This window comes from Vigna unguiculata, chromosome 6, assembly GCF_004118075.2.
Source record: "Vigna unguiculata cultivar IT97K-499-35 chromosome 6, ASM411807v1, whole genome shotgun sequence".
NCBI lineage: Eukaryota > Viridiplantae > Streptophyta > Magnoliopsida > Fabales > Fabaceae > Vigna > Vigna unguiculata.
The window spans coordinates 15828678-15855063 of NC_040284.1; the positions used below are offsets into that span (position 1 = coordinate 15828678).

At 32.3% G+C, this 26386-nt stretch overlaps 1 protein-coding gene across 2 annotated transcripts; it reads left to right on the forward strand.

Annotated features, from left to right (window-relative positions):
• The first annotated feature begins 1712 nt into the window (after positions 1 to 1712).
• Positions 1713 to 25955, forward strand: LOC114187800 (callose synthase 7-like). Of its 2 annotated transcripts, none has more exons than XM_028076174.1 (43): positions 1713 to 2535; positions 4967 to 5067; positions 5352 to 5464; positions 5547 to 5634; positions 5729 to 5839; positions 5947 to 6108; positions 7040 to 7126; positions 7263 to 7354; positions 7714 to 7837; positions 8790 to 8924; positions 9026 to 9102; positions 9210 to 9300; positions 10887 to 11015; positions 11143 to 11260; positions 11404 to 11735; positions 11870 to 11922; positions 12531 to 12591; positions 14626 to 14710; positions 14804 to 14853; positions 14966 to 15052; positions 15682 to 15786; positions 15896 to 15990; positions 16078 to 16159; positions 16253 to 16416; positions 16513 to 16636; positions 16740 to 16834; positions 16948 to 17044; positions 17131 to 17282; positions 18358 to 18467; positions 18552 to 18662; positions 18753 to 18821; positions 18917 to 19103; positions 19196 to 19307; positions 21383 to 21505; positions 21595 to 21713; positions 21848 to 21931; positions 22251 to 22363; positions 22485 to 22714; positions 23493 to 24290; positions 24385 to 24435; positions 24698 to 24883; positions 25294 to 25553; positions 25655 to 25955. In XM_028076174.1, exons 1-42 carry the CDS (start codon positions 2325 to 2327, stop codon positions 25531 to 25533), a joined length of 5754 nt encoding a protein of 1917 aa, XP_027931975.1. In that variant the 5' UTR covers positions 1713 to 2324; the 3' UTR covers positions 25534 to 25553; positions 25655 to 25955. The 2 variants fall into 2 exon arrangements, with proteins under 2 accessions (XP_027931975.1, XP_027931974.1); XM_028076173.1 differs by having other exon boundaries at positions 1714 to 2535; positions 25294 to 25548.
• Positions 25956 to 26386: the final 431 nt, after the last annotated feature.

Genomic DNA, 26386 nt, shown 5'->3' on the forward strand with positions numbered 1-26386 from the left:
GCCTTAAAATTAGTATCCATTCAGACGTGTTTGGATTGGGTTATTTATTGTTGGTGCAGATAGAAGTGAAATGAAAGTATGAAAACAAAATAAAAAAAAAAAATATTTGTCAAAAAAATTTCCACGTCGTGTAATAATTACATGAAAAAAACAGATACACTATAAATGTTTTTGTTCAAGTTTAACAAAAGTGATTTTTTTTCTTTCCTTATCTCGTATTTTCTTATCAATGTATACATGTATCGGGAGTGTTATTTTGTATATTTAATTGATTTATGATTTTATTTAAATGATTTATGCCGTATAAAAATGATTATTAAAAGTGATAAAAATTATATGAATTTGTGATATTTATTTAAGATGATATGTGAAGAACTATTTTATTTGTGTATTAAGTGTTCGACACCAATATTGTAACATAAATCTCCTTATTTTACTAATGGTTTAAGTCACATAGACATCTTAGATAATAACGAGTTGGAGGAAAATTTTTTGTACATTTGATACATGTGTAGATATTTGATTTATATCATTGAACTTACCATATTTATTGTATTTGGATTTATTATTGTAAATCTAAATCTTCAATTAGATCAATATTAGTCTCTGCTGGAACATATTAAACATAAATCTTTGGTATTATTTGATATTCTATTTGTTAAATATATTTTATATATAAATTCATGTGTAATCTTTACTGTTGTTGTCTGCTGGTATTTTAATGAACTTAAATTGTTGTAATTTGCTAATTAAAATCTCCTCTTTTATATACAAATTTTTTATGATGAAAAATTGTTTTAATAGGTCACTCTTATATCTATTGTTACATTGCGACTTATCATGATTGTATTATCCACACACTATATATATATATATATATATATATATATATATATATATATATATATATATATATATATATATATATATATATATATAAATAAATAACTAAAATAAATTTTAAAAGAATTAAATTTACATATTTTTAAATTAAATTGAACAAAAATTTCAAAAAAAAAATCAATTTTAATTAAATTTTTTTAAAGAATTATAAATATATTTAATTTATATATATTATTTAATTTATATTTTTAAAAAGATTATATAGGCATTTTATTATTATTATTATTATTATTATTATTATTATTATTATTCATTTTCTTATCTTTTTACTCTTACATATTTAATCTTTATCCTTGTCAGAAATCGCTGTAAAATATGGATCTTACATTTTTCAATGAATTAAAAATATATTGAGTTGAGTTCTGAACATTCATCCAATTAGAACACAAATTAAAACTCAATTTCTGCTTGATAACTTCACAACTTTTGCTCAACAAAATCAAATTTAAAGATGTATAGATCAGCTTATCATTATTTTATTTTAAATTAGAAATTTCATTTCAAACTGAGAAAGTACTTTTGGTTTCTAAACATTAAATTTGGAAAATTAAAGTATATTTTCAGAATTATTTTAATCTCTAAACAATAAATTTAAAAGTCTAATATCATATTATTTTAATTTGTTTTGTTTTTCAAATTATATGATTAATTGGGAGATTAAATATTAACTAAACTTACTACTTTTCTATTTTTTTTTTCATTTTAAAAGTACAAAAAGAAAACAATCCGATCACAGCATATAAATATTGGGGAAACTTAGTACAAACAAAGATGCTGTGATGATTCTAGGATTGGTGAGGAACAGAGCGCGAGCACACACAGTGACACTGTAGACTTTCCTCTCACAAACCACTTTTCTTTTTGTTACATGTTTTCCGTAAAAAACATAATGATTGATAGCAACTCCAAACCCCAAGGTTCTTAGCTTAGCTTCCTTGGCATGTAAGGATTAACAATTCGTCAAATCACAGTTTCAAAGACTCGCTTTTCTCACAAAAGAACAAAAAAAAAAAAAACAATGAAATTGCAATCTGATGTGTGAAGTGTGAGCTTTTCTCTCTGGTTTGTTCCTTTGTTTATTTATCACCAAAAGAAAAAGCACTAGCAAAAAAGAGTAGCAGCTGCATCACCCTCTGTTCCCTTCTTTTTCTTTATTTTGATAATTATTTATTTATTGTTTCCCTCCTTTTCCCTTGCTACCAGAGCAATCCCAAAACCTCTCTCTCAATCAAAGTATCAATCTTTTTGGTTCCTTCTTGTACCCCAGTACAAAAGATGGCAACTTTACCTTCCCTCACTCTTCAATCAAACCCCAATACCTGTGGTGCTTTCTGGGTGGTGAAGGAGAGAAAGAAGAAGAAAATTGAGGAAGAAATCTCGAACCTTGTTGCATTGGGTGTAGTGGTGTTGGAGGCAGGACCATGGCCAGCACCAGTGGCACAAAGGGTCCTTTTGAGATTGGAAGGCAGCCATCAAAGAGGATGGTGAGGGCTCCTACCAGAAATGTGGACTTGGGAAATGAGGAGGGTGTGGTGGACAGTGAGATTGTGCCTTCTTCACTTGCTGTGCTTGTGCCTATTCTCAGAGCAGCCCTTGAGATTGAGGAGGAGAATCCCAGAGTTGCTTATCTTTGTGAGTATTTCTTCATTGGGTTGTTTTGATGATTTATTTATTTTTTTCAGTTTTCGCTTGTTGTGTGCAAACAGTGAGGTGTTGTGCAAACAGGGATGGTTGGTGTTGTGTATGGAAGTAGAAGTATATAAGGCTGTGTGGATTTCCTTGGATGTTTTGGGCAATATGTCTTTTTCTTTTCTTCCTTTCTTAGAATGAAAGAATAATTTTTATCATGGAAGAGAAGAGTGCAAAACTTAATAAGGCTTGGGTATTCTAATCAAGAGTTGCAAATTGCCAAATTTAACAATAAAATACTAAAAATATAAGATTTGTATCCCATGTTATTGCACCGTTTGTTGGAGGGGATGTTAAAAGTAGTGTAAAAGATATGATTTGAGATATGTACGGCTTATAATTATAGATATTCTCCATTATTAGGTTTCCCTATATTATAGTTTGAGTGATTATAAATAAAGGGTTTACATGTGTGTTGTTTATAAGGGGTGAGAAAAAATGAGAACAGAAAATTTACCAGTTCATACTGAGAGGCCACATCCAACACTCACCTCATATGAAATGATCAGCATAAGGAATTGTCTATAAACAAGAAAGTAAGTGGTAGATTGCGTCCATGTTAAACCACACCACTGGATTTCCAACAGAGCTTTAGTGCTTATCTTGTTGAGTACTGCTATCCAAATGAAATACCAAATTTTGGGATGAGCTTCGGATTGGACACAGTGTTCTGCTAAACAAGATCTAGATATACAAGCCTAAATTAAAATAATATGATGATGTATAAGGGAACTAACCACCCTTCCATGTATAGAAGTGGTTGGTAACTGAGATGTTACCAGTGCACTGAATATAAGAAAGTAAGAGTCCATCACAAAGAAATGAAAAATTAGTTAAGAGGATCACTGGTTACCACTAATTATGTTTTCCAAAATCTAAAACATTCCTGTCCCTCTACTTTTATATTCTTCTCTCAACTCTATATATCATAAAGGTTATGCAGAGTGGTGGAGAGCCCACATGTTTTTGAAATGAAAGGATGTTTAGCCGGAATGCATTGTTTCTGACTGACCCCAGAAGAATGTAGTAGTAACTAGTGATGGGATTTTATGAAAGACTGGAAATAAATCCTCTTTGGGAAAAGGAAATGAACAATTAAAGTGGCCAAATAATCACTCAATGAAAATAATTTAGTGGACAAAAGAAAGTAAACTGTTGGCACTTCAAATGTTCATGAACTTGACGCACAACAGTATTGGATTTCTATTAAGCAATAATTATCAAGCTAAAACAGTCATTTTCATTAAGAAAAGTGATATTTTGACAATTAAATTTTGACAATTTTCTCTTACAATCTTAAATGATATCTTTGAAGTGGTTTTGAAATATAAAAAAATGAGAAAATGTAAAAAGGGAAGCCACTTAAAAGATGTCACCTCAGGTTGTAAGAGAAAGTTGTTAAAATTTAATTGTTAAAATATCATTTTCCTTTCAATTAATTGATTGTTTGAAACCCCTTACAGTGGATACTTATCTTTAGCATTGAATTTCACCACCAATTTAGTCCTTATGACCGCAGACCTGTCAAACACGTGCTAATATTTCTCCCTTTTACAATTTGGCTTTATTGTTTAGAATTTTTTGTAGAAAAAGTTTATTATTGTGTGTTTAGCTCAACTTATTTTGAAGAAAAAATTGCTTGTTTTTACAACAGCTTTCTGAGAATTCTTGAAAAGCAAATGGTTATTTTCTCAAATTAAAATAAACCAAGCATGTTTGTGAACACCAAAGCCTCTAGTAATTCTTCTGCTTGTCGTATCTCTTGACATGCAGTATTTAATGAAGAAAAAAATTAAAGTTGTCTTTATATGGTTTATATTACTATCAGCATTTCTGATTTGTGATACCATTGATTTAGAGATATTTCCTGTAAAAATGTGCAGATAGATCTTCTGCTAAATTGACATCCTTTCTTTTCCTTTTTGCTTCTTGAATTGATAACTACTCTGTAAAAAGATTTCATATATGTTTACTTCAAACCATGTTCTGGATTTTATATGCTATAAAAGATTTTGTTTATGAAAAATGGTGACTGCAGTTGTCACAACTCATAGAAAGATTTCAAAGTCTATGGGCAATTTTGACGAACCTAAATTTTTTATCTGTTTAACATAATCCAAATAGAACTCAGAAGAGGAACTATTAAAAATAAATTTTAGTAAAAAATCCCTTATTAGTTATTGCAAAGTGTCACATTGAAGCCTGATTCTACTTTTCGAATTGTTACTATGATGGTGAACACAAATTCAAAGCCAACACCTAAAAGAAAAGTGAAACAATATATAGAATGGAAGCGTTCCTTCAGTATATCAAAGGTGTTTTACCCACTATTCAGAGAAGAGTACATGGTACTGATGTTTGCTTGTTAAATTAGGTCGCTTCCATGCATTTGAGAAGGCCCACACAATGGATCCAACATCAAGTGGGCGTGGTGTTCGTCAGTTCAAGACTTACCTATTGCACAAACTTGAAAAGGTACACTGGCTATTTTTATTTTCTTACAGATCTTTTAGTTATAGGAGGTTCTGTTTTGTTTCCTCTGGTGTCTATATGCTGGTAATGATGGGTGTCCTGTTGATTTATATTCTATATATTACTCTCAGCCTGATAGGTTTTTCTCTTTTCATTTCAATATCAGGAAAAACATTATACAATGATTATATTGGTTGATCATTTACAAATAATTTCTTAATTGGTACTTGGAAAATGAGATTCAAGTAGTTGATGTATTAGACATTTTTAAAATTTCCTGGTTGCAGGAAGGGGAGCTTACAGAAAGACTTGTTCAAAGAAGTGATGCCAGGGAGCTGCAGACCTACTACCAACAGTTCTATGAGAAGAAAATCCGAGATGGAGAATTTAGCCAAAGACCGTAAGGCTTGATCTAAATCTTGTGCTTTCAAGTTTTGTGAATTGTAATTTGGTGTTTTATTGTTCTGATGTTACTCTTGAAGTGAGGAGATGGCTAAGAATGTTCAGATTGCCACCGTATTGTATGAAGTGCTGAAGACTATGGTAGCTCCACAAAATATTGAGGAGAAGGTTTGTTTTGCTTGATTAGGCTACCATGACTAAAATTTTAGAATTCTAGTAAGAATAGCTCAGACCTGGACTGAGGATGTTGTATTATTGCCAGACAAAAAGGTATGCTGAGGATGTTGAGCATAAGAGGGGACAATATGAACACTATAACATCCTTCCATTATATGCTGTCGGTGTTAAGCCAGCAATCATGGAACTTCCTGAGGTTTGTGTGTCTGGGATATATGCATTGTTTCTTTTACTTCTGCTAACACTATAATTTCTCTGAAATTTTAAAGTTTTAATCTGCTTTTTTTTTCTTGAAAATTAAAGATCAAAGCAGCAATTTCTGCATTATGCAAAGTGGACAATCTTCCAATGCCCATAATTCGTGCAAGACCTGATGCATCTAATGAGGATTCTACAATGCCTACCGAGAGGCTTAAAAAAGTGAATGATATACTTGATTGGATTGCCTCAGTGTTTGGGTTTCAGGTAATGGATGTTCTCTCTCCCTCACTCTTGTATTTCCTAATTTCACTTTGATTGGAGATTGTCCTTCTTACAAATGTGGGTGAATAAGGAGCTACATTTATTATTACCATAGGATCAAGGTTCTTGGTTTAAGTTGGTGGTGGATGAAGAGATCTAGATTGGACTAATGATTGGGCTCTAGAAGTTGTATTCATACGAGATCTGGAGTCAATTTTTTAGTTTTTACTATTTGATAAAAGGATTCCATTTTTTTATCACATGGGGCTAGTTTCAAAAGGGTGGATTGAATGTTTTTTTCTATGTTCTGATAAGCATATTTAAGAGAACTAATGATTTCTGTATTTTACCAAATTATTGAGAGCCTTTGAAAAATATTTTGTTTCTCCTCAAAAGTGTTACCAAATATGCCCTCAGTTGAACTTGTGTTAACATATGGCTAATTTGGAAGAAATAGGGTAATGATTAACGTCTAGAAATAGAAATGTTTCATAGGTATGATGAACCATAGTTTCAACTTTGGTTGGAATTTGAGAAGGGTTCTCAAAATATATTTTTCATTGTTCTCTGGTATTGAAAATATGTCTGAACAATGCTTAGAGCATAAGCATTTGCATGTTTGTCTTTTATGGCTGAAGCTAATGTCAGTGCTTTTCAATGGAGATATTCTCCTTGAACCTTTTATGACATTAGTTTTTTTCACTACAAACATGGCAAATGAACAATTTGATGAACTTTTATTAATAAATTATAAAGAGATTGAAGAGCTCAATTTAGCCGATCCTTCCTTATTTCATTTTGAATCTATCCTTGGTATGAAAGTTATGCTTCTCAATTTTTATTGCAATTAGCCATTGACAAATACAGGTGGGTATATTTGTCATGCACATTTTTTGTGAATGATCTGATATTCGTTTTCTTTTGGTATGTGAAGAAAGGAAATGTGGCAAATCAAAGGGAGCACCTTATATTATTACTTGCCAACTTGAATATAAGGGATAGGGTTGAATCATCTTCTCAGGTGAACTATTATTTCCCACATAAAACTTTTGTTTTCCTATCTTTTTCGTATTAAATGTGCAGGGTGATGCTTAACTTCAGAGTTGTAACTACATTTCCAGTTCTCATAGTAAAAGCTAACACAAAGCTTACTGCAGCTTCATGTGGAAACTGTAGAAAAGTTGATGGGAACAATTTTCAAAAATTATGAGTCATGGTGTCATTATGTGCGTTGTGAATCCAATCTTAGGTAATTGAATGTTTTACTTTTGGATAATAAAACCCGTAGATTTGTACCCTAAGAGTATGTTTGGAATGAGTAGTTGGAAAGGGAAAGGAAGTTTAAGTTTTCAATTTGAATTAACATATTTTGAATGATTTTTTAAATGAAAGGAAAAAAGGTTGAAGTGTTATCAAGTAACCTTCCAATCATCTATTATTTTGTTTTATATAAATGTTTTATAGCTATTGATCTAAAACGGTAAACTAGCCCTCCTTTCCCTTTCTCTCCAAACCCTTTCAAAAGATACTCTAAACTGTGCTTTATGCAGTGTTTATATACTAAGAAGTGCTCATTGATTCATTTTGGTCTTAATTTCTTAACACTAGGTTTCTAGAAGATTATGACTTGCAACAGATAGAGCTGATATATATTGCCCTTTATCTTCTAATATGGGGAGAAGCTTCGAATATCCGTTTTATGCCTGAATGTATTTGCTATATTTTCCATCATGTAAGCTCTCTCTGACCTAACTTTCATTCTTCTTCTGTGCCTGCACTGTGAGTCCATCATCTTAATCTCATGCTCTAATTATTCGTAACAAGCTTATGATAGCAAAATGTTTTTGTTACCTCTTAAATTATCATTTAGCCATCATTCTCATCTCCATCAATAACATAACAAATGTTATAGCTTTCATCTATAACCATACTTCTTATCAATATGTTTAATGTCTTGAATTATTCTTCTTAGACAGAATGACGGCATTGAAATTAAGTAGAAGATATTTCATGATTGTAGATTCTATTTTCAGATTAAGGAATTAATATCATTCTAATTTTTTACCAAAAGGCATTCTAATTAGACAAAACCTTATTGTGTACACTAACAAGATTCACTTTCTTATCCATAAATTAATGTTCTAGCTGAATGCCTTTTGAAAGGAAAAAAATTTCGTCAGGTTATCACTTCTCTCACGAAGTTCTAATCATACAAATTTCAAAAAAATATCGTCATGTGAAACCGCAAATGAAATGCAACAAATTGCATATTTATCAGAAAGTTTGTGGAATGGAGACGTTTCCCGGTTAATTTCCAAAACACCGCATGTGCCAGAATTAACTCTATATACATGATTTGGGAAGCTATGCAACATTTTCAAACACAAAAGTGTTTATATCCTAGCACTCAAGCATAAATAAATAATAGCATATCTATTATTAATCAATATCCAACATTCAAACGACTTACAAAGCAAAAGCCATATCAATATCAGACCTATCCTGAGCATGCCTCAAATTTTCACCTAATGACAGACCTACTTCCAGCATCATTCTTTCTATTCTAGTAGTAGGATAGAAACTCTATTACCTTTAGCGCTGATCCTGACCCTATAGCAAACATAGCAAACATGGGCTAGATGGTTTAATGCTAAGTTAATAATTCTCTTTTTCTCCTTTCAAAGATGTGCCATGAAGTCTATAGAATATTAGACAAGAATCCCTCACGTGTGACTGGGAGCACTGAGATAGTAGAAGGACGTGATGATGAATATTTTCTGAGGGAAGTTATTAGTCCTATATATCAAGTTTTAATGAAGGTCAGTGTGATGTGCAGCCGTTTTCAAATGTTATCTGGAACTTGTTTTGCTGTGTGTGTTCAAATGTTGCCTGAAACTTGTTTCTGTATTTGTTGAAAAAGGAAGCAAAGAGAAACAACAAAGGCAAGGCAAGTCATTCCAATTGGAGAAACTATGATGATCTTAATGAATACTTTTGGTAAACATTTCATTAGACTTTTACTTATCAAATATTGAACACTCTTGAAACAATGACATTTTTGTATGCATTTGGATAACACAAAGCTCAAACTTGTCCTTTTCCAGGTCTAAAAAATGTTTCGATGATCTAAAATGGCCATGGGATCCCAAAGCTGATTTCTTTAGGCATTCAGATGAGACACAAACAAGACATCGGGTCTGCCTATCTTCTCTTTCTCTCTCCTTTACATTCTGCATACGTTTGCTGTTTTCCAATTGTCAAATTCTCTCATGTATTGGATGTAGTTAGAATAAAAGAATATTTATTTGAGTATATCATTTACTTTATATTCTATTTGTTTGAATAATTTCTCATCTTATGTCAAGTGCCATATTTTTAAACTCTATTACAATGAGCCTAATACTATCCTATTTTGCCCCTTTGTTGAAGAATGTTTTTATTTATTAAGACATTTTCATTCCTAAGATATAAGAGCCACAACAACTAAGCCTTTTTTCCACAAGCTGGGATTGGTTACATAGTTCAAAAGATGCCATTATGTTTTGAAAGTTATAGTGAAACAAAGGGCTGTAACAATAATAATCTTATAACTACAGATATGAAGTTCCAATTGTCATAGAACCCGCATGAAGGTTCCTGCATCAGATATTTGGATTAGGATACATTTTTTTGGGTAAATATTATATTTTTATAGATATTTGAAGGACCATCTCTCCTAAAAGCTAAGTTGCTTGTTGGACGCATTTGAATGTTTTTATATTTCCCAATGTGCTTTGTGCAGAAAATCCACGTGGAAGAATCTTAGATTTGTAGGTTTAGGCATTACTCAACCTTAAAAAAATGGCTAGTGAGACGAGAGAGTTGTCTCATTTATTTATATACATTAATTTGACATCATCTCTGATTAATGTAAGATTTGAGTTTTTCCTAACATAGCCTCTCATGTTTAGCATTATTGGATTTGGTGTGTAAATATTATTATAGTTGATATTATATCTAGGACATGTCTTAAAACAATCTTAGATTTGTTGGTTTGATCCTAGCTCAACCTCACAAAACTAGCTTGTGAGGTGAGACTGTCCCCTCACTTTATTTTCATACTTTGACCTTTTTTATAGTCAATGTGAAACTTTTAGTTTTTTTCCAAAAAAGAATAGATGTATCATTGAGGTGATATGGATATTTAAAATAGATAAATAACTGGTTCACATAACAATCAATTATCTCCAAATTCACCAAAATAAGATTTAATTGCAAATCAGTTCATGACAATTTGTTTTTATCCAAGATAAAAACTCCTATACTAGTGGCTCTCTTTATCATATAAATTCTCTTCTTTTGACCCAAAAATAAAAGAAAGTAAATGTTGCCAGCAACTGTGGGATCTCAGTTCCAGTATTGGTAGAGGTGTGAGAATGATGGAGTCTGTATTGTAGAATGACTCCACACTTAATATAGTTTATTGGGTTGGATAGGGCATGTCTGCCTTTCTTGAATTAGAGACATATGTGTCACGTATGTATATAAAATATTGCTCAGGCTGAAATGGTTTTTCATGTATAGCTATTTATTTGTATGTTGATTTTTGTACTTGTTCTACTTCTTTTTCCTTGCACTTAGTGTGTTCATTAGATATATAAATGTAGCCTACTTGTATGTCCTTGCATACTAATAAATTGTTGCATTGATTATACGCAAGTTTATGTAAATACTCACCTGGTTAGATGAACTTGCATTTCTTTTGAAAGAGACTTTAATTGATGTACAAATTTTAATGACAGCGCCGCAGCCAAGCCAACACTGGAGTTGGTAAGAGGAAGCCCAAAACAAATTTTGTTGAAGTTCGTACATTTTTGCATCTGTATAGGAGTTTTGATCGAATGTGGATATTCTTTATATTGGCTTTACAGGTAATTGTAGTGCTTGGACCTGTGGAATGTCCTTTATGTTGACTCTAAGTAAATGTCTAGAGCTATGGTTACGTGTGTAAACTTCACCATGCAAAATATGTTTCAAATATGAGAGTATTTGTTTCAGGCAATGATTATCATAGGATGGAGTTCCTTGGGACCTGTTGGGGTGTTTTTTGAAGAAGATGTCTTCAGAAATGTTATGACTATATTCATTACATACGCTTTTCTCAATTTTCTTCAAGGTACTTGATTCCTGTGTTATTATTATTACTATTCTGTTGTGTCATGACTTTATTAATTTAGAATGAGTATATTCTTTATGTTGTTTTAATAGCACTTACTGACATCATTTATTAACTTTTTTTCTCATAACTTTTATTTGCAGTAACTCTTGATATCATTCTGACATGGAATGCATTGAAGAACATGAAATTTACTCAGTTGCTTCGATATTTTTTGAAATTTGTGGTAGCAGCTGTTTGGGTTGTTGTTTTGCCAGTCTGTTATTCCAGTTCACTAGTGAATCCATCTGGGCTTATAAAATTTGTCACTAGTTGGGCTGGGGATTGGGGGAATCAGTCCCTTTATACCTATGTTGTTGTATTATATATGCTTCCAAACATAGCGGCTACAATACTCTTTTTCCTTCCTCCTCTGCGGAGAAAATTGGAGCGCTCAAACATGCGAATCCTTACCTTTTTGATGTGGTGGGCTCAGGTCTGCAATACATTCATTTATTTGTTTATTTTATTGTGGAAATACCTAATGGATGCTTCTTGTATTAATTTCTTTCTATTTTCTAATTGAAATATGGTTTTGGTGTGCTTTGTCTAACATTGACCATGCTGCAGCCAAAGTTGTACGTAGGAAGAGGCATGCATGAGAACATGTTCTCACTGCTCAAGTGAGTGAGAATTTATTATCAATTTTTATTATCCTTTTCCTTTTTGAATCCAGTTCTTTTTGTGGGATGGAGGGGGAGGATTTCAAGGTGAAACCTTCGTTTTACTCCAACCAAGTTTTTTTTTTTATAATTGGCTTAGTTTGTGTTCCGCAAATCTTTTAGAAAGATGATATTCATAAAAATGACTGTACTATTCCAATTGTATTTTGTTATGTTAAACACGATTTGATTTATTAAATGCTTTTTAAGATATTGTACTTAGCATACAGGGAACCCTTTTTTTCAATGAAAATTATATTCTTCTATTCCTTAAAGCTTTTTCAAGAAGCTAAGAACAAATATTTTTACCCCAAAAAGCATACAGGGAATCCTAGTTAAAGACATACTGATGAATATATCTGTCAACTTCCTTTTAGTGTTTTCATCATATGTTTTACAGGACTATTTTGGCCCATATAGGGACAACAGATCAATTTTTTTATATTGTCTTAAAATTTGATCAGACTAATGATTGGGTATTTAATTCAATCATATGCACATATTTTCTGCTTCTATTATTAAGTATATTTTCAAATCTTTTGGCTTTGAAATATATTTTATTATGGCAGGTACACCCTCTTCTGGATCATGCTACTGATTAGCAAGTTAGCATTCAGCTACTATGTGGAGGTATTATTTATGTAATTGATTTTTTATTTAAATTTCTTCTAATTTCCATGGCTTGTTGACGATTGTTGGAAGTCCCACATCGACTAGAGATAAGACAATTTCATAGTATATAAGTGAGGTGCAAACCTCATCTTACAAGGTGGTTTTGTGGGGTTAAGTTAGGCTTAAAGCCCACTTCTAACATGGTGTACTATCGAGATAAGACAATTTCATAATTTATAGAAGTGAGGTCTAACAACGACAAAACACATGTAAGGGATAAAAAGCATATCTTGAATAATTAGTTTTTGGTTCCTAAACCTTGTATGACTTTTAGTCTCGATAAATTATTTTTTGAAGCTTTTGTACTTATTATTTTATTTTGGTCCCTATAAATATCTATTTTTCGTTTTGGTCCCTATAATATTTTGTTCATTTTGAATTAGTCTCTTCGAAAATATTTGAGGGGCTAGAAGCAAATAATCTACATATAACAAGAACTAAATCATATTAATAGATATTTACAAGGAGTAAAATAAAATAACAAGGACCAAAATAAAAAAATTACACGGACATGATGTTAAGCAAAATTTTTATAAAGATAAAAAAGTACAATAAACTATACTTCAAGAACAAAAAAACATATTTAACCCTTCATGTTATTGTGAGTGTATTAAAATATGTACAAAATATTTTAGAGGACAAGAATTATGAGTAATAGATTTCTATAAATAGGGTTAGGAGTTTGGTAATTAATTCCTACCATAAATAGGGCTGTTAGTGCATTGTCTTTGGCATCACATTCAAAAACATACCACCCAATATGATTTAAACAACCATATTGGGTGGAGCAAACTCATATTTTGTTATTAATAATTTTTTTTTTTTTAAATTATACATCTGTGTTTAAGTTCTATTTTTGTAAAATTCAACATCGATGCTATCACAGTCTCACATATACTTCAAATAGGCAAGCTTAACGCTAACAATTTTGAGCTTTAATATTATGTGTTAACTAGAAACAATTCCTAAACATGGTATATAAATATAGACAATTGTCACCTTACAAGACAGTTTTGTAGGGTTGAATTAGGTTTAAATCACTTACTAAAATGGTACCAAAGTTTTATTTTTTCTTCGGCAGCAGCCTTAGCCTCTGAGCACTTTTACTCTCAAGCAGCTGCTGCGTTCTCTAAGTATTTTTTTACTTGAAGAATTGTCGCACTTTTTGTTCACTTTTTTGCTCTCCTGCTGTGGTGTTTGACCTCTAACACAAGCTTGCAACTGAAAATTTGCTTCTCTAGAAACAGCTATGCTACACCTGCACCAAATTGATGCGTGAAACCTTGTCATTGTTAGCTCTAGCAACCAACAGTGACATATGTCTCTCAAGGGGCTAATGTTGATGACATTTGTAGCAAGCTTGACTCATATCATACACATGCTCCAGCTTCAGGGAGAATGTTAAAAAATATGATTTGATTACATTATATAGGGAAATATATATATGACTCGTGTATGCATAACACACACCTACAAGCAATCCTTTTCAAGATGGTTTCAGAACCTATCACAGATCCATTACAAAGGCCACTCACCATGTTATATAAGTACCAAACCCAGTAGTACTAGATGTGAGGGGGTGTATTGGGGAAAGCCCAACTCAACTAGAGATAGTGGCAAATATAATTGGAGGTAATCCTCATTTTACAAGATGGTCATTTAGGATTGAGCTAAGCTTAAATCATTTACCAAATCATGTAACTGTTAATCAGGAAATTACATTGATGATAATAGCACACGGTGTCAACATCTCAGGACTCTCCTTTTTCTCTTGTTCTCATTTTCTCTTCAATTAGACATTTGTGCAAAACTTTATAAAAGTAATGAAATCAATTCCCAGTATATGAACTATCAAATTCTTGCAATCATGTTTCATGTATTTTCTTTATTCCTCTTTATATCCATGTCAGGATTGTACGAAACTCAACAAATATTTTAAACTGTAATTCACTAAATTTGTTTCTGTTTCATTCTGAATTTATCTTTCCACAGATATTGCCCCTTATTGGACCCACAAAATTAATCATGGGGATGTCCATTGATAACTACCAGTGGCATGAGTTCTTTCCAGAAAATGGTAAAGATTTTTTGTCCTTTTCACATCTAGCTATCTTTGCTACTTGTTCTGTTGTCATAGCTAGCTTCAACTCACATTTTGTAACTGCTACAGAGACTCACAATATTTGTATTGTCATTGCAATATGGGCTCCAATTATCCTGGTAAGTATAGTAGGAAAGGAATTTTGGACTAACGAACTTCAATTTATTCTATTACTCTCCCTTCACATTGGTACATTAATTCATTCCATTGTAATATTTTATTAATATATAGGTTTATTTTATGGATACTCAAATATGGTATGCTATTTATGCCACACTGTTTGGTGGCATTATTGGAGCTTTCAGCCATTTGGGAGAGGTTAGTGGCATGCTTATTGCAAAATTTTATATTTGACCTTTGTGATCCCCCCTTATTATTTGAATTATTCTTTAATCCCACGAGAAAATGCATTATTTGTAAACTACAATTGTTTATAATTTTTTATTTATTTATTTGAAAATTTGCTTGGTATATATTAGTGATGTTATACTTTTCTGGTTATGATGCACATATACTTCAAATTTGGTGATGTAGACAAGTCAGATGCTGATATATGTTATACTGCTGCTTCTGTACCAAAAGCATGAATGCCTCGTCTTCAAACGAAATTGTTTTTGGATAACAATAATGATTCTATGTAAATTTGATTGCAGATATACTTTTTATAATGTTTTTCAAGATATTAAAGACAAACAATAATAGGATGGTGATGGAAAACCAATATAAATATCATATTATATATTTAAGAAAAATAAAGAAATCAAGAAAAATAAATCAATAACATATACACAATTTATAATCATTATATTTTAATATATAATGTACTTGTATCCTATGTTTTAAATTGTCATATTTATGTATTCTCTTATTTTAGCCAGTACTTGTACCCATTCCATGCAACATAGTTTGCTTTTTGTAATTTTCTCCTAATGTTTTGCATCCCTTAGATAAGGACGCTTGGAATGCTACGGTCTAGATTTCAGTCTGTTCCAGTAGCTTTCAGTCAGCGCTTTTGGACAGGAAGAGATAGAAAGACTAAACAGGAGGAATCGGTATTGCAGTTCATGTTTCAAACTTTAGTATTTATGTACAATAAAATTATATAACTACATAAAACTTGAATAAGTATCTGGTGTCTTATGAATGAATTTTCGGTGCCAGGATGAGACCTATGAACGGAATAATATTGCATACTTCTCTCAGGTTTGGAATGAGTTTATAAATTCTATGAGAGAGGAAGACCTCATCAGTAATAGGTTCTAACTACTGGCCTTATACATCTTGTATCGCATGCCTGGTCCTGAATTTCAAGCTTCTGATATATTTTTAATTCTGATTTCCAGGGATAGAGATTTGCTTCTTGTCCCATACAGTGCAAGTTATGTTTCTGTAATTCAGTGGCCTCCATTCTTGCTTGCTAGTAAGGTGTGTCATACGAGTGGTTCCCTATGGCAAGAAGTTTATTATGATTGAATGAATGTGTCTTTTGCTTCGTTCTAAATTTTTTCAATTTGATAGATTCCTATTGCTGTTGACATGGCAAAAGATTATAAGAAGGAGACTGATGATGATTTGTTCAGAAAGATAAAGAATGATGGGTATATGTATTCAGCAGTTGTTGAATGCTATGAGACTCTCAAGGACATCATATTGAACCTTCTGCTTGAAGAAGAAGATAGGCTGTAAGAGAGAAATACTTGTATAGCCTCTGTTCACCCATTTAATTTTCCTCTTATTGGAATCCTCATGAGTATTGGGTTTCTTCCATCTATGTACAGGGTTGTGAGCAGTATATGTGGTAAAGTAGAACAGTGTATACTTGATGAAACATTTGTCAAGGAATTCAATATGAGTGGCCTACCTTCTCTCAGTGAGAAGTTAGAGAAGTTCTTAACTCTACTGGTAGGTTTTCCCACTCATGCTACCTTTTCTTTCTCAGTATATTTCAGTTCCTTTTCGTAGACTTATTCATATATTGAAAATATTATTTTTCACCTATTGGCAGCGATCTGAAGATGGCAAACTTGAATCCCAAATAGTCAATGTCCTGCAAGATATTGTAGAAATTATCATACAGGATGTCATGGTTGATGGCCATTTGTATGTTTGAAACAGTGACTGGGACATTGGTTTATGACTTCTTTTTTTTTTTTTCCCTTAAACCCTATAGTAAGTACTGCTTTACAATATTGGTACTGTTCTGCCTTCTCCAGGTTTCTGCAAACTCCTCAGCAATATCATTTAGAGAGAGGGCAGAGGTTTGTCAGCATTGACACATCATTTACACACAATAGAGCAGTGATGGAGAAGGTACTCTTAATTATAGTTTAGGGAATCTATTACATTATTCTTTTTGAATGTGCTATTGCTTACAAGTTTCTCTTTTCTCTCTGTAGGTTATTAGGCTTCATTTGCTTTTAACAGTCAAGGAATCAGCCATAAATGTTCCCCAAAATATAGAAGCTCGCCGCCGAATTACATTCTTTGCAAACTCCTTATTTATGAATATGCCAAAGGCTCCCAAAGTTCGGGACATGTTGTCCTTCAGGTCAGTCATTGTGATACAATAATACATTGAAAAAAAGGGAAAAAAATAGAATGAGTATTGATTAAATTGAAGTACAAGCTCGTGAATGATTTTACATGTCCACCACCTCAAACAAGAGTGCTTTGAGATTAAAGCATGGACAAACACATTGGTATACTCTATTTTTTGTTGAAATTTATTGGATTAATGAGGGAAATAAAGATCAAACTTCTTAAGAAGTGGATTTTAAGCCTAACTCAATCTTAAAAAATCGGTTCATAAGGTAATGTTTGCATCTATTTATATATTATAAATTCTCCTTATTTTCACCAAGGTATATACATCTAGAATATGAGGCTAGACACTAATGGGTGGTAGGATAGGCCTAACAAACAACAAATTTCACTATGATAACCCATTTATATACTTAAATTTGTCTTATCTCCAGTCAATATGAGATTTCCAACAAAACTCTTGAAGACTTGGTTATGTAAACTCTTATACCATCTTATGAACAATTTTATATCAAACAAATAAATTTTGAAATGGACGGTTGGATTTTCCTTTGTGCACAATGTCTACCGAACCAATTTTTTTATTGGCTCAAAAGAGAAGAATGATTTAGATACTAATCAGATGTCCTTTTTCGTCACGATTTTCACTTTATTGTTTCTTTTTAAATCAAGATAAAAATGCTATTGCATCACTATACATGCTATAATCCTAATTAGGTTAGCAATATACGTTGACACCAAATTAATTGTGGCTGCATCCATGTATCTACGTGTTAACTTTATCAAATATATGGATTATTGTTTACTTTTTGCTGAGAGAATTATTGGGAGAAGTTTGTCACTAAACCTAACATGCTCTGTTATTTATTGGTTATTTTACCATTAATTATAGTGTACTATGGTGGCAAATTCACTAATATCTGGCCAAACTATCTGCAATTGATATTTCTAACGTAAAACATAATTACACTTCACAGCATATTGGAATAATGCTAAATTTTTAATATTAGTGTTAAGTTAAATTCCTAACAATTTTCCGAAACTACTACTGTGAAATGTAACTTATCTGAATATTGCTTCAGTGTTCTGACTCCCTATTTCAAAGAAGATGTTCTATATTCTGATGAAGAACTCAATAAGGAAAATGAAGATGGGATATCAATTTTGTTCTACCTAACCAAGATATATCCTGGCGAGTACTTTTATATGCTTACTTATATTTCTGTCCCTCTTGTCTATGTGCCCTCATTTACTAACTGAAACTGATGTACTGTAGATGAATGGGCCAATTTCCATGAGCGACTAAAAAGTGAAGATATTGAAGAAGACAAGGAGGAGTTAATGCGCCAGTGGGCATCTTACCGAGGGCAGACACTCTATAGAACAGGTCTTGATTGTAATGAACGGTATTTTCATTGCTATATTTTAGTATCCATTCCAATTTTAATGTTATTTTTCAACTTCTTGTTTTTGTTAGTGAGAGGAATGATGTACTATTGGCAAGCTTTGATCCTTCAGTGCTTCATAGAATCTGCTGGAGACAATGGTTATTTCTCTATTTGCACACTGTGTGCAAGTTAAAATTTGAGATATGCATTAGCGTTTCATTTATAAATGAAATATACGTCTTTTCTCTTGCAGCTCTATCTGAAGGTTTCCGGACAATGTATTCCTATGACACAAATAAGAAGCTTCTTGAAGATGCACAAGCTATGGCTGATTTAAAGTTCACCTATGTTGTTTCTTGTCAAGTGTATGGTTCTCAGAAGAAGTCCAAAAATACTAGAGACAGAAGCTGTTATAATAACATTCTCAATCTGATGTTAATGTGAGTCAATACAACCAGCGCTGAACTTTATTAGTTCTTGTATTTGTAAAACAGCAATGAGATTGAATGGAAAAATGGAACATTCCGTGCAGGTATTCAGCCCTTCGTGTTGCTTACATAGATGAAACAGAAGAAACAAAGGATGGAAAATCTCAGAAAGTATATTATTCTGTTCTTGTCAAGGGAGGGGACAAGTATGATGAGGTATGGACAAAACATCCTTGTTTTATGCTTTATTCCGAGTTGTGTTTTTTTTTTCATTTTTAACGGAATTTAGTTTCTATTGTCTACCAGTGCAATATTTTTTTTATGCTCAACCAATAAATAATTATGCTAGGTATGTGGTAGATACTGAAATTATGATAAGAATAATACAAAGAAATTCAGAGAACAAGCTGATTACATTGAAAATATCATGAGTTATAAACTGAAAAGAAAAATATAAAAGAAGCTGTGCTTTTCTGCCCTGTGACCCTAGCCACTACCAAAACTACCTCCTCTGCATTCCTTCTAATATGTCCTTGACTATAACTCTCTGTACCCTCCTCTCCACTATCCTGTTGCCAGGTGTCCTGTCTGTCATACAATCATAACAGAATTCTATATCCATTTCCCGAACTACCCTTATTTCTTCTTTCTGTTCTGTTGTTGACTTTAATCGTGTTATGGTATCCTTATATCAGTTAGTGTAATCCACAAATAGTTTCTGTAGAGGGTGATCCTAATCTCTGTAACTATATCTCAGTTAGTTACAACAGTTTCTCATGTTACAACTGTTTTGTTAACTGTCACATCAGTGCTGTGTCAGCATAGTAGCCCTAGCTTTCAAATAACTCTTCTTAGAGTGTCTATTAATATGTATTGCTGAATATTTCAAAATTGATAAAATCTTTCTTTCTCTTTATTTTACTGAATATTAGGTTGTGATATACTGGAGGTCCATTGTGTTGAGTTGAGGCTCATTAATATGGCTTTTAAGTTAATTGTTGTAAAAATAAGCAAATTTACCGTACATGACAGTTTGTGATTGGATTGTACTGCAAAAACCCCTTACACAGTCAGTGCTAGAATTTTTTTTATATCAAATATATTGCTGGTAGCATCGTGTGCTTCTAGAGTAAGGATGCACTAAAAACCAAGATAAAAAGGAAAAAGAATTACATCAAACCCATGTAGAAGCAGGCAGACCTAAAAAACGGTTTGTGGAAAAAAGTACAGCCTGATACAATCAAGCATCCAATCATACCAATAAAAATCACATTGAGTTTCTATTCCTAAATTTGAACCAAGGTTCAGCTGTCACATGAGCAGACCCAAATAGCCCCAAGTTTAATAATTTAAAAGACCCATAATATTCTAAACTAAGCACCATCATTGTTTCTTGGTCTCAGGTGGCCTTCCAGGCTTTTTCTTTCCTAGAATATTTATATTTAGATAGAAAAGGTTGAAATGCTGGAAAAAGTCGCTAGCTGGGTGAGATGATAGACTCAATAGGCCTTGCTTGAATAAGCTTTGATATTACATTAGGAAGCATATTTTAAGCCTAACTCAACCTCACAAAATCGATTTTTTAGACGAGGTTTGCTTCTATTTATATACTATAATTTGGTCGAATCTTTAGCTGATATGGGATCTGCAATGCAACAAGCCAAAAATTAAAAAGGTTGTTAGTGCACAGAATATTTACTCTTAATAAAACGTTGTAAATTAAAATTTTGTTTTGTAAACTTGTTCTTTTGTAAACTTACTCTTAAATTTTTCATTCTTCTTGATTTCCCCTCTGTCCTCTATACATAAAACCACATATGTTAAAAGTTATAATTCTAATATATGGAGAATGGAATGCATGACTTTCTCATTCTGTGCTATTTTTAATTATATATTTCTATTGTTGAAAATAAAAGATTGAAAGTAGACAGAAATTCAACTAAAAGGAGCAATTTACGTTGTTTTTATCCAACAGTAAATAACCACTTCTTTATCAATGGAAAAACCAATATGGAGCAGATACTTTATAGTTGAAGCAAATGGAAAGATATGCTTACAGTTACAATAATTCTAGAGTAAAATACGATTAGGGTGACAAACTAAAGGATGGTATGTACTACTATTTGCATGGTATAAAGGATAAACTGAAGGGGTTTTCTATTGTAACTGTTGTGCCTAAATATATGATGAAAGAGTTTGATATTGTGCACATTGCTCAATTCATGTCAAGTTGGTTTTCTGATTTGAACAGCCTTTAATTTAGTTCAAATTATTCTGTATTGCATTTCTAGGAAATATATCGCATCAAGCTTCCTGGTCCTCCAACAGAAATTGGTGAAGGGAAACCTGAAAACCAAAATCATGCCATTATATTTACTCGTGGAGAAGCCTTGCAGACTATAGACATGAATCAGGTAACTTTTCCTTAGACTTCAATTTAATACAAATTAAGCAGCACTTTTTGTATAACTCAATGCTTCTAACTCATGTTTCTTCTGTTAAGGATAACTACTATGAAGAAGCTTTCAAAATGAGAAATGTGTTGGAAGAATTCCGAAAAAGACGTAGTGGGAGACGGAAACCCACCATATTGGGTATAAGGGAGCATATATTTACTGGAAGGTCTGCCTTGAGACAATAATAATATTAAGTTTTATTTGAATTAAATTTTTCGCGATCAAGAAAATATATACTTCTATATCATCAAACATGTATTGGCACAAGTTATCCATGCTTATGTGTTTCTTATTCTGCAGTGTTTCTTCACTTGCTTGGTTTATGTCAAACCAGGAGACAAGTTTTGTAACCATTGGCCAAAGAATTTTGGCAAATCCATTAAGGTTAGTCCTAATTTTTTTGTCCTGTGATACTGACTGCAAGTATGATAATCCACTGGGATTTTCATATTGTTTTCACATCTTTTACCTTATTCTCTATTTTGTTTCCTCCGCTTAGTTAATGTACAAGAAAGGGTACAATTTATTATTTATGGACTTTCCCACCTAAAATTCCTTTAGGCTTCAAACATGAACAGAGCACAGACAGGTCACTACTCTGTGCTGCAACTGAACTTAATACAAGAATAGGACAGTCTTGCGTTATATGAACTAACCTTTTTTCTTTACTTCAGTTAAGTAATCCACATTTCTAAATTTGTAGGGTCCGGTTTCATTATGGTCATCCTGATATATTTGACCGAATCTTCCACATAACAAGAGGTGGCATAAGCAAAGCATCAAAAGTTATAAACTTAAGTGAAGATATATTTGCAGGTAATAATAATAAATGATATCCTACCAATCAATTTTCTTCTAATTGCACTTTCAATTCAAATCCATATTGGTAATTTATATGGGTGTGCAATTTTTGACTAATTATGTTTTACATTCATAGGGTTCAATTCAACTCTACGTCAAGGATTTATCACACATCATGAATACATACAAGTAGGTAAGGGGCGTGATGTGGGCATGAATCAGATATCACTCTTTGAGGCTAAGGTAGCAAATGGAAATGGAGAACAATCACTTAGTCGGGATGTTTACAGACTTGGACGACGATTTGACTTTTACAGAATGTTGTCATTCTACTTCACAACAGTTGGTTTCTACTTCAGTAGCATGGTAACTAATCAAATCAAATATTGGGGATCTTATCTAGATAGTTTAAGATATATCGATAGTAATCTATCTGCAATTTTTCGTGAAATGAGTGATTTCTTAAGGCTCAATTTAAGCACTTGGTGTCTAGACACGTGTACAACATAAAAGAAGGAGTGTAGACATTTCTTAATAAGTATTTAATATGTGTGGTTCATTTAGTTTAGAGAAGCCTTATGTTGGCCATATATAGTCTTCAAAAAATTGGTGACTAAATATTAGAGTTTGCCTTGCTCTAATGTTTAGTCTTTCAAAAATTTATTATGTTTAGTCTTCCACATGGACTTATATGGTAACATTTTAGATCTTTGTGGAAATAATTGGGTGACACAATATATAGAGGACTACTAAGGTGACAATTTAAATCATCGAAAGAATGATTCGGTAACCAACACTTTTGAAGGACATATCATCATGTAACTTTGAAGGAAGAAATGAAGGTTTTCTTTTTAGTTTAATTCAGACTACTTTGAGATTGTGTTCACCTTTTGAAAGTGGAAGATGAAAGGTATTTATCAAAATCACATTTCACATGCCTAAATTTTAAAGAAATCTACGGCAATCAACTTAATTTTTAAGTTTACATGTCTTGTTGACTGTTTAGTGAAATATTGCAAAACTAGAACTACAATACAATTAAAGATATTACTAGAAAACTAAATACAGAAGCACATGATTCTATTCTTGATGTTTAAAATGAACTTATGCTAACGCCTGTATTTGGACGTTGTGAATTTTTCAGATTACTGTGTTGACTGTGTATGTGTTCCTATACGGACGTTTATATATGGTTTTGAGTGGTGTTGAGAGAGAAATTCTCCAAAGTCCAAACATACATCAGAGCAAAGCCCTTGAAGAGGCTTTGGCAACTCAGTCTGTTGTTCAGTTAGGCTTACTACTTGTGCTGCCCATGGTTATGGAAATTGGCTTGGAGAAGGGATTTCGGACTGCCTTGGGTGATTTTATCATCATGCAGCTGCAGCTAGCCTCTGTGTTCTTTACTTTTCAGCTTGGAACAAAAGCTCACTATTATGGAAGGACACTCTTACATGGAGGCTCTAAATATAGACCAACTGGTCGCGGATTTGTTGTCTTCCATGCAAAGTTTGCCGAGAACTACCGGATGTACTCACGAAGTCATTTTGTGAAGGGCCTTGAGATACTCATACTATTGATTGTTTATGAAGTCTATGGGGAGTCATATCGCAGTTCACATCTTTATTTGTTCATCACAATCTCAATGTGGTTTCTGGCCACTTCCTGGTTGTTTGCTCCTTTCTTGTTTAATCCTTCTGGCTTTGATTGGCAAAAAACTGTGGATGATTGGACAGATTGGAAGCGGTGGATGGGAAATCGTGGTGGCATTGGTATTTCAGCTGATAAAAGCTGGGAATCTTGGTGGGATGAAGAAAATGAACATATGAAACACTCAAATATCAGGGGGAAAATACTAGAGATAATTCTTGCATTTCGTTTCTTCATGTACCAATATGGTATTGTCTACCATATGGATATTACTCATCATCACAAGGAGTTGCTGGTAGAGTAACTCTTTATGTGCATTCTCCTATCCTATTAACAGTTTCAAGTTTTATTGGCATCATCCTACTTCAACCTTTGGTTTTTCCCTGCAGGTATTTGGACTTTCTTGGGCAGTTCTAATAATAATACTTATTGTACTGAAGGTATGTACAAATTCTATCTGGGGATCAAGAGTTATTTCCTATAAGACTACTATTGCTTCAATTTAAGCCTATTCATTTGTTTGATACAAAATATTATTAACTAAAGTGAGTTTTCACTCCTAGTTTAAATTTTAGACATAAAACATTTATTTTCATAAAATAAAGGGAGCTTTTAGATCAATTTAGTCACTGTACAGTTAAAATTAGTTCACATTTCTGCAGTACTAATTCATTTGTCTTCTGCTATCTGTATATATATCAGATGGTATCAATGGGAAGACGAAGATTTGGCACCGACTTTCAGCTCATGTTTCGTATTCTGAAGGCCCTTCTCTTCCTTGGCTTTTTGTCAGTCATGACTGTATTATTTGTGGTGTGTGGACTCACCATATCAGATTTGTTTGCTGCCATTATTGCCTTCATGCCCTCTGGATGGGCCATTATTCTGGTAAGTTAAAACTTCTGCACCTTAGAGAAGCATTAATTAAGAACAACCTTTTGCCTTTTTGTCAAATTGACCCTATTTGAATAAAGTTTTCAATAAGCACTTACATGTCAAGAAAGTAAGAGAATAAAATGAATTGAATTTACATGAAAAGAAACTCTCGTTTAACTTTCCAAAATCCAAAATACATAAGTTGATTTTAGCTTGTGAGAGAAACTAAATTCATTTTACCTTTCATATTTTATTTTCCCATAAGTACTTATGACAGAATCAACTCAAATAAAACCATTATCTAACATGTCTGAGACAGATTGAAGAAATATTGCTATTTACTTGCACTCCATCCTAGACATTTTTCTAAGAGTTTCATTCATCAAATAAAACTGATGTTCCCTTCTTTTTTTTCATTCAAGATTGCACAAGCATGCAAGGTATGCTTGAAAGGAGCTAAACTATGGGACTCGGTAAAAGAGCTATCCAGAGCTTATGAATATGTAATGGGATTAATAATATTCTTGCCAACAGCTATTTTGTCATGGTTCCCATTTGTGTCAGAGTTTCAAACTCGGTTGCTATTTAATCAAGCATTTAGTAGAGGGCTCCAAATTTCAATGATTCTTGCTGGAAAGAAGGACACTTATAAATCTGATTGACATATTACTGAATTGGTAAGGTAATCTTGCATTCATCAAAGTTGTTTCTGTACCATGCATGAAAAAAAGTGATACTTGTTTACTTTACTCACTGGTTTCATATGTTTCCACATATTGGCAGGAATTTGAAGTTTTTCAGAATGGAGAGAAATTGATCTCCAACATACTAGAATTTTTGGGAGTTCATAGGATTCCCTTTTCCTTTTCATACTATATTTTACTGACAGAATAGGAATGACAAATGACAGAAGCAGGACTTTGACATTTTGAAATTGCACAATTGTATCAGCAATGTATATGTATGAGCTAAAAGAAGAGAGCTTTATTTTATTTATTTGTTACATACAATATAAAGAGGATTCAGAGGTCAACATCATTGTTACTCATTACAGTATAATTTAATTACAAATACTTATGTATTATTTCAAGTTAGTCTACATTCAGATGGGATTTTAAAAGGGATAAGAATGTTGTATCTTAAATAAATCTTGCTATATTTTCTCCTTGTGCGTCTTGTTTGTTTCATTCAGTATTTGGAAGTAAAGAATCACTGCAAAAAGATAACAAACTTATACTTGTAAGAGACAAATTCTAAAGCTAATGAACCAACCAAATTTTGTTTTAAATATTTTCAGTATCTGACATATATTTCGATATTTTAGGATTTTATCAATATTTATTATTAAATATTTAATCTATAATATGTATATACCATATATAATATTTTATTATTCTTAAAATAAATGTAACGGATAGTGTTGTATTCGATGCATATATCCTAAATGCATATATTTTATTGTTTTCGAAATAAACATATCATCAACACTTCGGGTATTGTTGTATTCGATGCACG

Excerpts from the sequence above, each read along its gene's own strand:
- LOC114187800 (XM_028076174.1), top strand. The coding sequence starts at position 2,325 with ATGGCCAGCACCAGTGGCACAAAGGGTCCTTTTGAGATTGGAAGGCAG. Across the intron at positions 8,925-9,025 it reads TATATCAAGTTTTAATGAAG|GAAGCAAAGAGAAACAACAA; the intron begins GTCAGTGTGATG and ends TTGTTGAAAAAG. Across the intron at positions 17,283-18,357 it reads CGGGACATGTTGTCCTTCAG|TGTTCTGACTCCCTATTTCA; the intron begins GTCAGTCATTGT and ends ATATTGCTTCAG.